The sequence below is a fragment of the Ictidomys tridecemlineatus genome, chromosome 15 (assembly GCF_052094955.1).
Source record: "Ictidomys tridecemlineatus isolate mIctTri1 chromosome 15, mIctTri1.hap1, whole genome shotgun sequence".
NCBI classification, from domain to species: domain Eukaryota; kingdom Metazoa; phylum Chordata; class Mammalia; order Rodentia; family Sciuridae; genus Ictidomys; species Ictidomys tridecemlineatus.
Window position 1 is genome coordinate 29,692,025 of NC_135491.1, and position 12,406 is coordinate 29,704,430.

General features: G+C 39.9%; 1 protein-coding gene across 3 annotated transcripts in view; it reads right to left on the reverse strand.

Moving 5' to 3' along the window:
• Brd7 (bromodomain containing 7) overlaps positions 1 to 12,079 on the reverse strand; it is a 40,431-nt gene extending 28,352 nt beyond the window's left edge. Inside the window, exons 1-2 of one of the 3 annotated variants that reach the window (XM_078032280.1) lie at positions 11,770 to 12,079; positions 11,149 to 11,357 (exon numbers count right to left, since the gene is read on the reverse strand). In XM_078032280.1, the coding sequence (XP_077888406.1) occupies positions 11,149 to 11,357; positions 11,770 to 11,818 (258 nt within the window). In that variant the 5' untranslated portion in view covers positions 11,819 to 12,079. The remainder of the gene's footprint in view (positions 1 to 11,148; positions 11,358 to 11,769) is intronic. The other 2 variants (XM_078032281.1, XM_078032282.1) reach the window with 2 other exon arrangements.
• Positions 12,080 to 12,406: the final 327 nt, after the last annotated feature.

Genomic DNA, 12,406 nt, shown 5'->3' on the forward strand with positions numbered 1-12,406 from the left:
AAGGACAACTTAAAAGCACTCTCCCAGGGATACAGAACTAGGATAAGGTGCCAGTGCGGAGTCAGCAAACTTTTTTGTAAACATCCAGTTAACATTTAGGCTTTACAGTTCAAAAGGTCTTATAACCACTAAACTCTGTTGTTGTAGCAATGTAAGCAGCCATTGACTGATTTTATAAATACATGGGTGTGGCTCTTTCAATAAAAATGTATTTAAAAAACCAGATAGTATTGCCAGTTTGTTGACCCAAGGTCTAAGAAGTCCAGCTTCATTCTTAAAATACCCTATGACCTTAAGCAAAGTCATTTACTCTTATTTTTTGTAACTGTAGATGAATGGCATCCCTTTTTTTGTTTATTTTTATGTGGTGCTAAAGCTTGAATCCAGTGCCTCACACATTCAAGGCAAGTGCTCTGCCACTAAGCTACAGCCTCAGCCCAATGTCACTTACTCTTACCAGATCTCTTTACCACCCAAGATGGAAATTTCATTGTTGATTATTACTAACCCCCATGGTGGGGTAGTGGAGATTGAATCCAGGGGCACTTTAACTCTGAGCTACATTCCCATGCCTTTTTATTTTGAGGCAGAATCTTACTACTAAGTTGCTGAGGCTGGCCTTGATCTTGCAATCTTCCTGCCTCAGTCTCCCAAATTGCTTGGATCACAGGCATGTACCACAGCACTCAGCTAAAATGGGTATTGTAGCATGCTACTACTGGTTGGGACCTGGGAGAACTAGCTTCTAATTTACCAACATGTGACTCTGAACAACTTACCCTACTGTTTTAAGTCTGTTTCTCATCTATACAAGAGGCTTTTATCTCCACAGGTCTTCTCTACCCCAAATTCTGATCCCATCCTTCTAATTTTCTTTTTTATAATAAAAATATACTATAGAATCCTATTGTGACTTTCTGTTGAAGTAACACATTCATGTAAAACCACAAGTTCATGCTTTTTTTCAGTTATGTAGCTGTTTTATGAGACCCCAGTACTGGTTAGCAGCTAGTGTATCTTGTTAACTAAATACAGAAAACTAAACAAAAATACTGATGCCATTGTAGTATAGCTTTTAAAATGGGTTCAAATTCTGGTTTCGTCACAAATAATGGCAAAGCGATGAGATTATAAATAAACCATATCATTTTTTGAGTCTAATTTTCTCATCTTCAATACAGATGTAATAATTCAGGACTGTTTGAAGAATTAAATAAGATAGTGTATGTGAAATTTTAGTGTGTTATCTAGCATATAATGAGCAATTATTCATTCATGAGGCTCTATTGTACAGTTATAGTGTGATAGGTAAAATGCACATGGTTTTGCTCCAAAGCAGCTCATAATGTAAGAGCAGATTCAGACATTACACAACTCATTAAAAAAAAAAAAATTTCAAGGACAGAATAATTATTGGGTGATCTAATCTGGATTGAAGAAATGGGAAAGGGCTTTTGTATACAAGTAACATCCAAATTAGAGCTAATGGATAAAGAATCCAAGCAGATTAAGAATGGAGGGGGTGAGTAGGAAAAGAATTGCAGGCAGAGGATCCTTAGTACATGAAGGTCTGAGGTAGGAGAAAGGAACAATAGCCATATCCATAATTACAAACACAATGTTCTTATTTCAGACTAGATTCTAATTTGTCCATGACTCAGTGGAAAGTTATCTTATTAATCTGTAATACTTATAAAGCAAATTTCTGCTCATAGTATTAGTATCACAACACTTGTTGCACTATATTATAGAAAACGTTTGTCTTTTACTGGAGTTTTCTCCAGTAAACTAGAGGCCCTTGTCTTAGTCAACTTTGCATCCTAAGCTCAACAAGGCCTAGTACATAATATTTACTAAGTATGTATTTGTAGTACTAGTTAATTTCAGAAGACAGTATAAAATAGGAACATGATATATACACCTAGCTGAAGTCCTCAGTAATAAGTATTGTCCTATAGACTGTCTACTTTTGGAAGCAACAACAAAAGCAGCATCCCCTTCATGTATCCTGTGCTTGAAAAAGAGAGCTACTTTATGTCCCCTGTATACATACTCACACTTGCCCATCTTTACACTACTTCATGAAGTAGCCCACAGCACTTATGACTGTATCCATGTATTTTAAAACACAGAAGTGAATAACGTGGCAGGGCACGGTGGTGCACTCCTGTAATCCCAGCGGCTAGGGAGGCTGAGATAGGAAGATGGAGAGTTCAAACCCAGCCTCAAGGCTGGGGATGTGGCTCAAGTAGTAACGCACTCTCCTGGCATGAGCAGGGCGCTGGGTTCGATCCTCAGCACCACATTAAAAAAAATAAAAAATAAAGACGTTGTGTCCACTGAAAACTGAAAAATAAATATAAAAAAAAAACCCTCTTAAAAAACAAACAAAAACCAGCCTCAGCAGTGGTGAAGCACTAAGCAACTCAGTGAGACCCTGTCTCTAAATAAAATACAAAATAGGGCTGGGGATGTGGCTCAGTGGTTGAGTGACCCTGAGTTTAATCCCTGGTAGCCCCCTCCCCCCAAAAAAGTGTAGAATATGAATATCTAATGTGTAAATTTTTTTTAGTTGTAGTTGGACACAATATCTTATTTATTTATTTTTATGTGGTATTGAGGATCAAACCCAGTGCCTTGCACAGGGTAGGCGAGTGCTCTACCACTGAGCCCCAGCCCCTAATGTGTAAATTTAATGTGCAAAACAATTTCAGAATTCCCCCTTAAAAGCTGATTTTAGAATCCAATAAAAATTTAGTTCCACTGCTTTGTAGCTATGCCTTATTTCTGGCCTTAGGTTGAAAGCAGCATTCACCACACAGGTGAGCTGTTGTCTCTATGATTTCCCCTAGCTTTCCAAGGCTGAATGAGAAACATATCTCCTTGGACTTCTGGAACATTTTATTCAAACCTCTATTAGGATTAACAGGTTATAAAGTTTATTTAACCGTTGTAGTTGATTCCCCAACCCAACTCTGAACTCCTGTAGAATTCATTCACCCATTCTCCCTTCCTTTTCTATCATCTATCTTCATCATGTGAGCCTAGTACAGTCTGGCTAGAAGACAGGCATCTGAACCAATGAATAAGCACACTTCTGTCACAGGAGCAACACTACTCATCTGCCCTTAGTCTGAGTTCTTCCTTCTTTGGAAGATCTTCTGTGATTAAAAGGACAATCTCAGGAGAGATGCACATTAGAACAGTATTGAGAAAGAGCGAGGATTTTCTGTCAATCTGGGAAAGCCATAATGGCTGAGATCCTGGGTGTGGCAGATGTGACACCAAATGAGTCAATGAATCGAGTTTTGACAGAATTCCCATCCTGTTTAGTACCAACAGTCGTCTGCTGTTCTTTTCCTCACTAGGGATAAGCTACTTTATATTCTGTGCCTCAGTTAACTAAGCAATTCAATGAACTACTACTAATAGTACCTACCTCATGGAGCTGCTTTTAAGAGTTAAAATAATAAAACTTCATTAAGAACTTAGAATACTAACTGGCATGTAGCAAACACGCAGATGTTAATTTTTATGAGTATATATCCCCTTTGGAACCTAGTATAGTGCTTTAATAAAACAGTACTTATTGGAATTTATTGTGTAGTAGTTTTAAATTTTCATTATAAATTTTACTCTCAGCCTTATAAATAAGAATATATTTGCCAATGCTTTCAATTTTTAAACAATTTAAAAATGACTACCCTTTCTTATTAATTTCCCTAGAATGAGACTAATTTAGTATCTTTAAAACATCTACACCTGCAAAGCCATTAAGACATCATTTGGGTCAGGACTATGCTTTTTAGAAGAGTAGGTGCGTTCCATAAAGGAATGCAGACCTCTCACCTGAGCTATTTCAATAAAATGTTTTCAAAGTACGTCTCCTTCCGCAGACTCTACTCTTTTCAACAGTATTACATACTGTTAACACATTAGTAAGTCTCAATTTTTATCACAATCACTCTTCCACTCAGGAAGTTTCTGACTCCCCACTTCCTACATAATCAACTTCAAATTCCTTACTCTGTCATCTTTACTGTCTTTCAGATCATATTCTATACTCTCTTTCATGCATTCTATATTTAAAAAGAGAGCTACTTTAAGTCCCCTGTACATATCCTCACACTTGCCATCTTTACATTATATGGACTTCATGAAGTAGCCCATAAAGTACAATACTTATGACTTTATCCCATCTGTGAAAATATAAAAGTGAATAATGTGAAAAGAACACTTCTACGATTGGGCCATTTTCCTCAGACCATACAGGGACATCATGTTAACTGAATATGCAGAGGAATACAGTAAATTCTGATTTCTAAAGTACGATTTAAATGTTACTTCCTAAGTCCTCTTGATGATCCCTGTGACTTCCGGAGCTTCAGAACCAGAACTCTGTTTCTGTTAGGGCAGACTTTATTCTTCCACGTATGTGGGGAAAGCTTGTTGTTCAACTCTAAAAGACCTCTTTTTTTTAAAAGTGGTACTGAGGATTGAACCCAGCGCCTCACACATGCTAGGTGAGTGCTCTACTACTAAGCTCTATCCCCAGTCCTTTTTATTTTATTTTGAGAGAGGGTTTTGCTAAGTTGCTTAGGCTGGCCTCAAACCTGTGATACTCCTGCCTCAACTAAAGATCTAAGAGGGAGTTCTTGTTCTGTTACTAACAGCATGACTCTGGGCAAGTTATTTAACCATGCTGAGCTTCATTTTTCTTATTTGTTAAAAAAAAAAAAAAAGAAGAAAATAACATGATCTAACAATTCTACTTCTCTGTATACATTCAAAAGAACCAAAAATGGAGTCTCCAAGAGATTTTTGTACAATTCATGTTCATAGTACCATTATTCATATACTAGGCAAAAGGTGGAAGCAAATTGAATGTCCACCAACTGATGAACAGATAAACAAATTGTAGTATATCCTCACAATGGATTATCATTCAGCCTTAAAAAGGAAGGAAGTTTAACACATGCTTCAACACAGATGAATGTTGAGGACATTATGCTAAGTGAAATAAGCCAGTCATAATAAGATAAATATGATTCTATTATGTAAGGTATCTAAAATAATCAAACTCATAATAACAGAAAGTAGAATGATGGTTTCTGGGGCTGAACAAAGGGAAAAAAATTGAAAGTTGTTTAATAAACTTGAAAAAGTTCTAGACATCAGCTGCACAACATAAACATACTTAACATTGAACTATACATTTAAAAATGGTCAAGATGGTAAAATTCTATGTGACTAATTCAATTAAAAATAAAGAAATTATGATATCAAATCTCTCAAAATTATGGTAAGACAATATATATAAAGCACTCAGTATAGAACCTAGCAATGTAATATGTGCTAAATAAGTAGCAATTGTTATTTGTAAATTATACGTGTAATTTTTAATAGTCACAATGGAGCTACAGATGTGTGTACACATGTATATGTGTGTGTATATATTAATAGATTTTTAAAATTTTTTTTTTAGTTGTAGTTAGACACGATGCCTTTATTTATTTATTTACTTATTTTTATGTGGTGCTGAGGATTCAACCCGCCACCTCGCATGTGCTAGGCAAGCGCTTTATGCTGAGGCACAATCTCAGACCTTAGGGATATTTCACTTAAAATAATTTATAAACTCTTCTGTAATTTTTTTCTTTTTTGGTACTGGAAATTGAACCCATGAACTTGCATGCACTAGACAAACATTCTGTCATTGAGCTACAGTTCCAGCCCTTATTTGAGACAGAATCTTGAAAAGAAATGTTGTCCAGGTTGGCCTTGAATTTACAACCCTCCTGCTTCAGCCTCCCAAGTAGCCGGGATTAGAAGAATGTGCTATCATACCCAACAATTTTCATTTTATCAACCTACAAAATTTTACCTACACAAAATTTTACGAATTGAACCTTAGTTTTACTTAACTATTCTCTTGTGCATATATTACTCAATCAAATGATATGAACACCTTTTATTCACAAGTGATTATTTTACTTTGTTTTTTGGGGGGTATACCAGGGATGGAACTCAGGGGTACTCAACCACTGAGCCACATCCCCAGCCCTATTTTGTATTTTATTTAGAGACAGGATCTCACTGAGTTCATTAGGGCCTTGCTATACTGCTGAGGCTGGCTTTGAATTCACTATCTTCCTGTCTTCACCTCCTGAGCCGCTGGGATTATAGGTGTGTGCCATTCCACCCACTTATTTTTACCTTTTATGAGAATATGTGACTTGAAATGTTAAGTATGAATTTCTACAAATGTTAATTTTTAGTAATGTTGTAAGAATTAATCCTGAGCAGGGGATGTAGAGTAATTGTTAGAACATGTGCTTAGCATGCTCAATAATGCCCTGGATTTGATTCCTTGTACCACAAAAAAACCACCACCAAGAATTAAATTATACAATTTTTTGGCAATTGCTCAGCATCCAAACACATAAGGAAAAAATAATTTAACCCACTTCTATAGGAATGGTATCTAGATTATGAACTGATTAAACCAAGACATGCTGTACTCTTAATGCTCTGGTCAGAATTAAATTCTGCAGCTCTACAGAAAGAAATACTAGTGATCATATCTGTTGAGGCAGTTTAAACTTTAATGTTGTCAACAGAGCCTTCCTAATGAAAAGAAAATCACCACTTAACTAAGACAACTTCAAAAAGTTAGATGGTTTTGTGTTGTACATTTGTGTGTTTCTGTGTGTCCTCTAAACTATCTTATTTTTCTAAGTACCAGATTTCTGATTTTTCCCCCTGAGGTTTGGGGGACTGAACCCAGGGCCTCACACAGGCCAAGCAAGTGCTTACCACTGAGCTACATACCCAGTGGTTTCCATTTTTTAATTTTGAGACAAGGTCTTGCTAAGTTGCTGAGGCTGGCTTCATTTGTGATCTTCCTTTTAGCCTACTGAGTAGCTGGGATTACAGGTATGAACAGCTACACCCAGATTCCTAATTTTTGGCAGGGTACTGTGCCCTCACTCATTCTTTTCAATTGAAAGACAAGATCTCCTGGATTCCCTATCAACTAGAGTGGCCACGTGATTAACTTCTGCCTAATGAAACAGAAGCAGAAGTCATGTATGCCTTTTAGAAAAACATTTTAAAAAGAAAAGGTGTAATTTATTCTTTTCATATGCTCTTCTTCCATTCTACTGCATGCAACTAAGAGTCACCAACTCCTCAGAAGCACACTTCATGGGCTGCTTTGATGACGGGTGTCATACAGCTGAGTTTTCAAGAAGAAACCAATGACTCCTAAAGCTCCCTGAAGATCCAGAACACAGCTCAGAGAGCCAACCTCTTCTGGAGACTTCGTCCCTAGGTAACACCTGCACACAAAACAAAAAAAACCCCAAACATACCACTCTCCCCATGACCAGTCTGGTCTAGACAAAAGGGATGACCCAAAAAGCTTCTATAGAAACTATAATACCCCAGAATCTGAAAATGTCCTGTGGTTCCTAGTCTTGAGTCCTGGAAAAGTGGAAATTTGGGCAAATTTGCTTCACTCCTCATCCACCTACTTATACTACATTATTACAGCCAGATGAAACTATGGATGCAAATACATCTTAGTTTGCAATGGCATTAAAATATAAGGTGGCTAACGATAATCACACAGTTAAGAAAGGGCAGCCTGGGGGCTGGGGATGTGGCTCAAGCGGTAGCGCGCTCGCCTGGCATGCGCGGTGCGCTGGGTTTGATCCTCAGCACCACATACAAAAAAAATAAAGATGTTGTGTCCACTGAAAACTAAAAAATAAATATTAAAAAAAAAAAAAAAAAAAGGACAGCCTGGTTAGAACACAGAGGGGGAGACTTCCAGGATCCTATCCTGAAGATATCCTTATAAAAGTGTACAAAAGTTTGTTAAATGAGGCTCAATGCAGCACTTCTTACAACAAATAGTAGTATTAAATAACATCTAGCACATCCATAAACTAAATATTATGTAGTTATTAAAAATGAGAAAGTTGATAAAACAAGGCTACGAGTTTATTAATAGTGGTATAGCAGTAGCTGCCAGAACTAAAACCAAAAATAGATAATATGGTCACTTCAACTTCTATTTAATCAAGATGACAGCAAAAATAGGGAACAAAAGAGGCAACAGTAGATGAAAGGTGTCAACTCACTTGAGAGATGGAAGGCAAATGGAGGAGTGCAGAACACAGAGAGTAAGAAACTGTTTATGTGCAAAGTGCTGGATGCCTATGACAATAGCCAAGATCCTAGGACCCTGGAAAAGCTCTGAACTTGGAGTCATGAAGAATCAGAGTCTCCAGACCTTGAGATGAGTCAAAAGTTGGGAGAGATGCTTGAGTGAAAGCAGAGAATTTAATAATAAGAGTAGTAAGAGCTTCAGCACTCTTTCCCCTGGTTGCGTTCAGAAATTCTGGCAGTCAGGTAAAATTGTACTCCCAGGAAGAGGGAACTTTTCTCTGGAGAAAGTGAGAAACTCAAAGAAAATATCTGTAAGATATAAACATCTGGGGGCTGGGGTTATGGCTCAGCGGTAGAGCGCTCATTTAGCACATGCGAGGTGCTGGGTTCGATCCTCAGCACCACATAAAAATAAATAAAGGCATTGTGTCCAACTACAACTTAAAAAAAAAAAAAAAAGATGTAAACATCTGAGGGATTTCCCCATCAAAATATCAGATCCCTATTTGGTCACTCTATAGGGAAATCCAGCAACTGATAAACTGTGCCTAGGCACAAAATATTTATCAGCTCGCTCTTCTATGCTATAGGTTTAAATATAAATAGATAATTACAGGACAGTTTTACCATAATAGAGACATAGCCTGAAGAACTTGGGTGATAAAGACAATATGATGGGACCAAAAGAAAACTAAAGGGGAAAAAAGGGGAAAAAAAAAAACTTTAATATCTTCAGAGAAAAGAGATATAGTGCATATAAAATAAAAAAGATGCTATTTAAAAAAGACAACAGGTTCTTAGAAATTCAAAATATAAGATTTGAAATAAAATACAATAAAAGAAGACAAACTGGGCTGGGGATGTGGCTCAAGCAGTAGCACGCTCGCCTGGTATGTGTGCGGCCCGGGTTCGATCCTCAGCACCACATACAAACAAAGATGTTGTGTCTGCCAAATATTAAAAAATAAATATTAAAATTCTCTCTCTCCCCCTCTCTCTTTTAAAAAAAAAAAAAAAAAAAAGAGGATAAACTTCAGAGGCTTTCCTTGAAGAACATAGAAATCCAAGAGAGGGATACATAAAAAAATTAAGAGGACTGATTCAGGAGTTCAATATCTAAATGACAAGGGTTCCAGAAAGAGAGGAGAGAGAAAATGAAAGGAAGGAAATTGTGATACTTCCAAGAAACATCTCTGATGGCATAAATAGCTGTTGAGAAAGTTAAAACACTGACGACAAAAGGAGGAGTATCCCAAAAGTCCCAAAGAAGCAAATATAGGTCATACACAAAGGACTAAGAATCAAAATGGCACCAGACTATTTTTTTTTTTTTTTTTGCAGAGGTGATTGTGGTGCTGCTGCTGCTAGAACTTGAACCCAGGGCCCTGTACATGCTAGGCAAGAGCACTGTCACTAAGCTAACCCCCAGCCCTGTCAACACACTTTTGAACAGCAAAACTGGGAAGCCAGAAGAAAATAGAGCAAAACCTCTCAAATTCTGAGAGAAAGTAATTTTCAATCTAAAACTCCATACCAATTTAAACATTCAACCCATATGAAGAATCTACAGGGAAAGATTAAAGATTTTCAAACATGTAAGAACTTATAAAAAATGTAACTATGTATGCTTTCTTAGAAAGTTTCTAAATCAACACTCTACCAGAGCAGAAAAAGGGAAAAATGAAGAAAGAGGAAGACATAGGTTCTAGAGACAGGCAAAAGGAGCCCCAGTGAGTAACTAAACCAGTTTTCATCTGAAAAACATGACACAGATGGGGTTTTCAAAGATATTAGTTTGGAAAGCATTAATAAGTGATAAACCAATGAAGCAATTAACTAGTCAGTCAAGATCAGCTCTGTATTTGTACACTGTACTTATCTCTAGAGAACAATAATTTAAAGTAATTACAAATATTTATTTAACCAATACTTGTGATTCACCAATATGGTGAGAATGGAGGTAGGTGATTGGGGGTGTGGAGCAGTACAAGAATGCAAATTTAAATTCTTCTGTAACATCAGTAAGATATAATAGAGAGGACTGCTTGTTGTTAAAAGCCTTGAATACTCTTGACTTTTTAAAACTACATTCATGAATAATTTAATTATTAATAAAAATTAATTAAAAAAACAGCTGGTTGCTTCTGGAAATGGAGATGATATAAGGCATTAGGGTGAAGAAAGGATATTTAAAATTATGTCACTTCTGTACTACGAAGTATGTAGATTATATGTACATATGATTTTTATAATTTAGAAAAGATAATGGAAACTTTAGATAGTACTGTATGTTGACACAGCATAGCTAAAGTCAATAAAAACTGGAGCAGAAATTAATAGATTTAAGAAATTCCAAAGAGAAAATCTCTAAGACTGGGTGACTTACCAGTGTGTTTAACTCCATGCAATAAGACACTTTTGTTGTACAAAATCAACCTATGCAAAGATTTACCTTCAAGATACAGTAACTGACTTTACTTTTTTCTTTGCAGTCTTTCTTTGCTGGCTCTCCTCCTTTTCTCCTCCTTTCTGCCTTTCTCTTTCCTTCCTTTTTTCCTTTTCTTTTTTGCCCTCCCTCCTTCCCTAATTCCTCCCATCTTCTCAGTGGCAGGTTAAACTTGGGAAGTACTCGAATTCTGGGATAATTCCAGATACATACTTGTTTATCCTTGGAAGGAAAGTTAATTAGATTCCATTCAATTTTGAAAGGACTACTTTCGACAAACCTAGAACACAGAGGCTTTCTTGAGTGTGACTTTTTACTCTTCTTAGATGTTTAAAAGTGTTCTTGGAAGCAGTTGCTCCAAAGCCACTTAAACACCTGAAGCGTGAACACTGCTGAAACTCACTGATTCAATTTTCTACTCTGCCCCGCTCGACCTCAAAACACTCCAGATTTTACAGGCACGGTGGGCACTGGACAACTGAGCCAGCCGAGCCTTCAGCAAAGCTGAAACAATGCAACCACTTTACCTTAACTCTTCTCCGTTTTCTCCCCTTTTCTTCCCCGGGAACCTGCTTTTCTCCTTTCTTCCTCTTTTTCCGTTTTCTGTCCTTATGTTTGTCATGGTCGTTTTTGTCTTCGAAGAGGCTGGAGTCGTGCCCCGAGCTGCCGGTGGAGAGCTCGGTGACTTCGTTCCCTCCCACTTTTAGGACCAGCTTCAAAGGCTTCTCTACATACTCTGGAACAAAAGGAGTGCGCCTCGGTTAAAAGGGGGCACTGGCCGTCCAGCGGGGCGCCAAGGCGCAGCCAGGCCGCGGAGCCGCACGCGTGGGCACCCGAAGCACCTGTTGAATGACAGGCCCTGGCCAGCCGGGGCTGCGCCTCCCGCCCGAACGCCCCCGGGCCTCTCGGGGCGACCTCCCAGCTGCCCGCCTGACGCCCGCCGCGGCAGGGGGCCCGGTTCGAATGCCGCCCGCCGGGGGTCCGCCGGGGGTCTGCGCGGCTTCGGGCCGGCCGCGCCCCCTCCACGGGTCGGGGCCTGCGGTGGGACGGGCGGCCCCCTCGGCCCACCTCGGGCGCCCGAGCCTAAGCGATTTCGAGAGGACGACCGCCGCGCAGGGTCGCCGCCCCCACGGCAGCCCACTCCTCACCCTCGTAGAGGTGTTTATCCGACTTGTGCTTCTTGTGCTTCTTGCCCATGTCCGACCGGGCCCCGGAGCCCGCCCCCCGCGCCAGGCCCAGGCCGTGCGACGCCGCTTCCGGTCCGGGCCAGGCGAGCGGAGGGCGGGAGCGGGGCCCGCGAGACCCCGCGCCGCGAGGCAGGGGGACGGCGCGCGCCCGGCGGCGCGAGGCCCCTCACGAGAAGACAGCAGCGCGCGAGACGGGTCGGAGCCGGACAGCGACAGCGGAGCGGCGAGCGGCCGGCGCACGGGCGGGAGAGAGGGCCCGCCACGCGCTCAGGGTCAGGGCGGCTGTGCATGGCGTCCCCTGGCGGCTGGAGGTGGCTCTGCAGCTTGCAGACCGGGAGCGGGTCCGGGGAGGGTCCGGGGCGGGGCCTCCTGAATCTCCCTTTTCTCCGTTGCCCTCCCTCTTTTCCTCTTTGCAGTCTCTCCTCCTTTTCTCTGTTTTTTCCTCCTTTCCGCCTTTCTCTTTCCCGCCTTTTTTCCTTTTCTTTTTTGCCCTCTCTCCTTCCCTAATTCCTCCCATCTTCCCACTTTCCCTGCTTCTGTTCCTCCCTTATGAGCACCCACTGAACCCCGCCGAACCGAGGCCAGGTCCAGCAAGCCC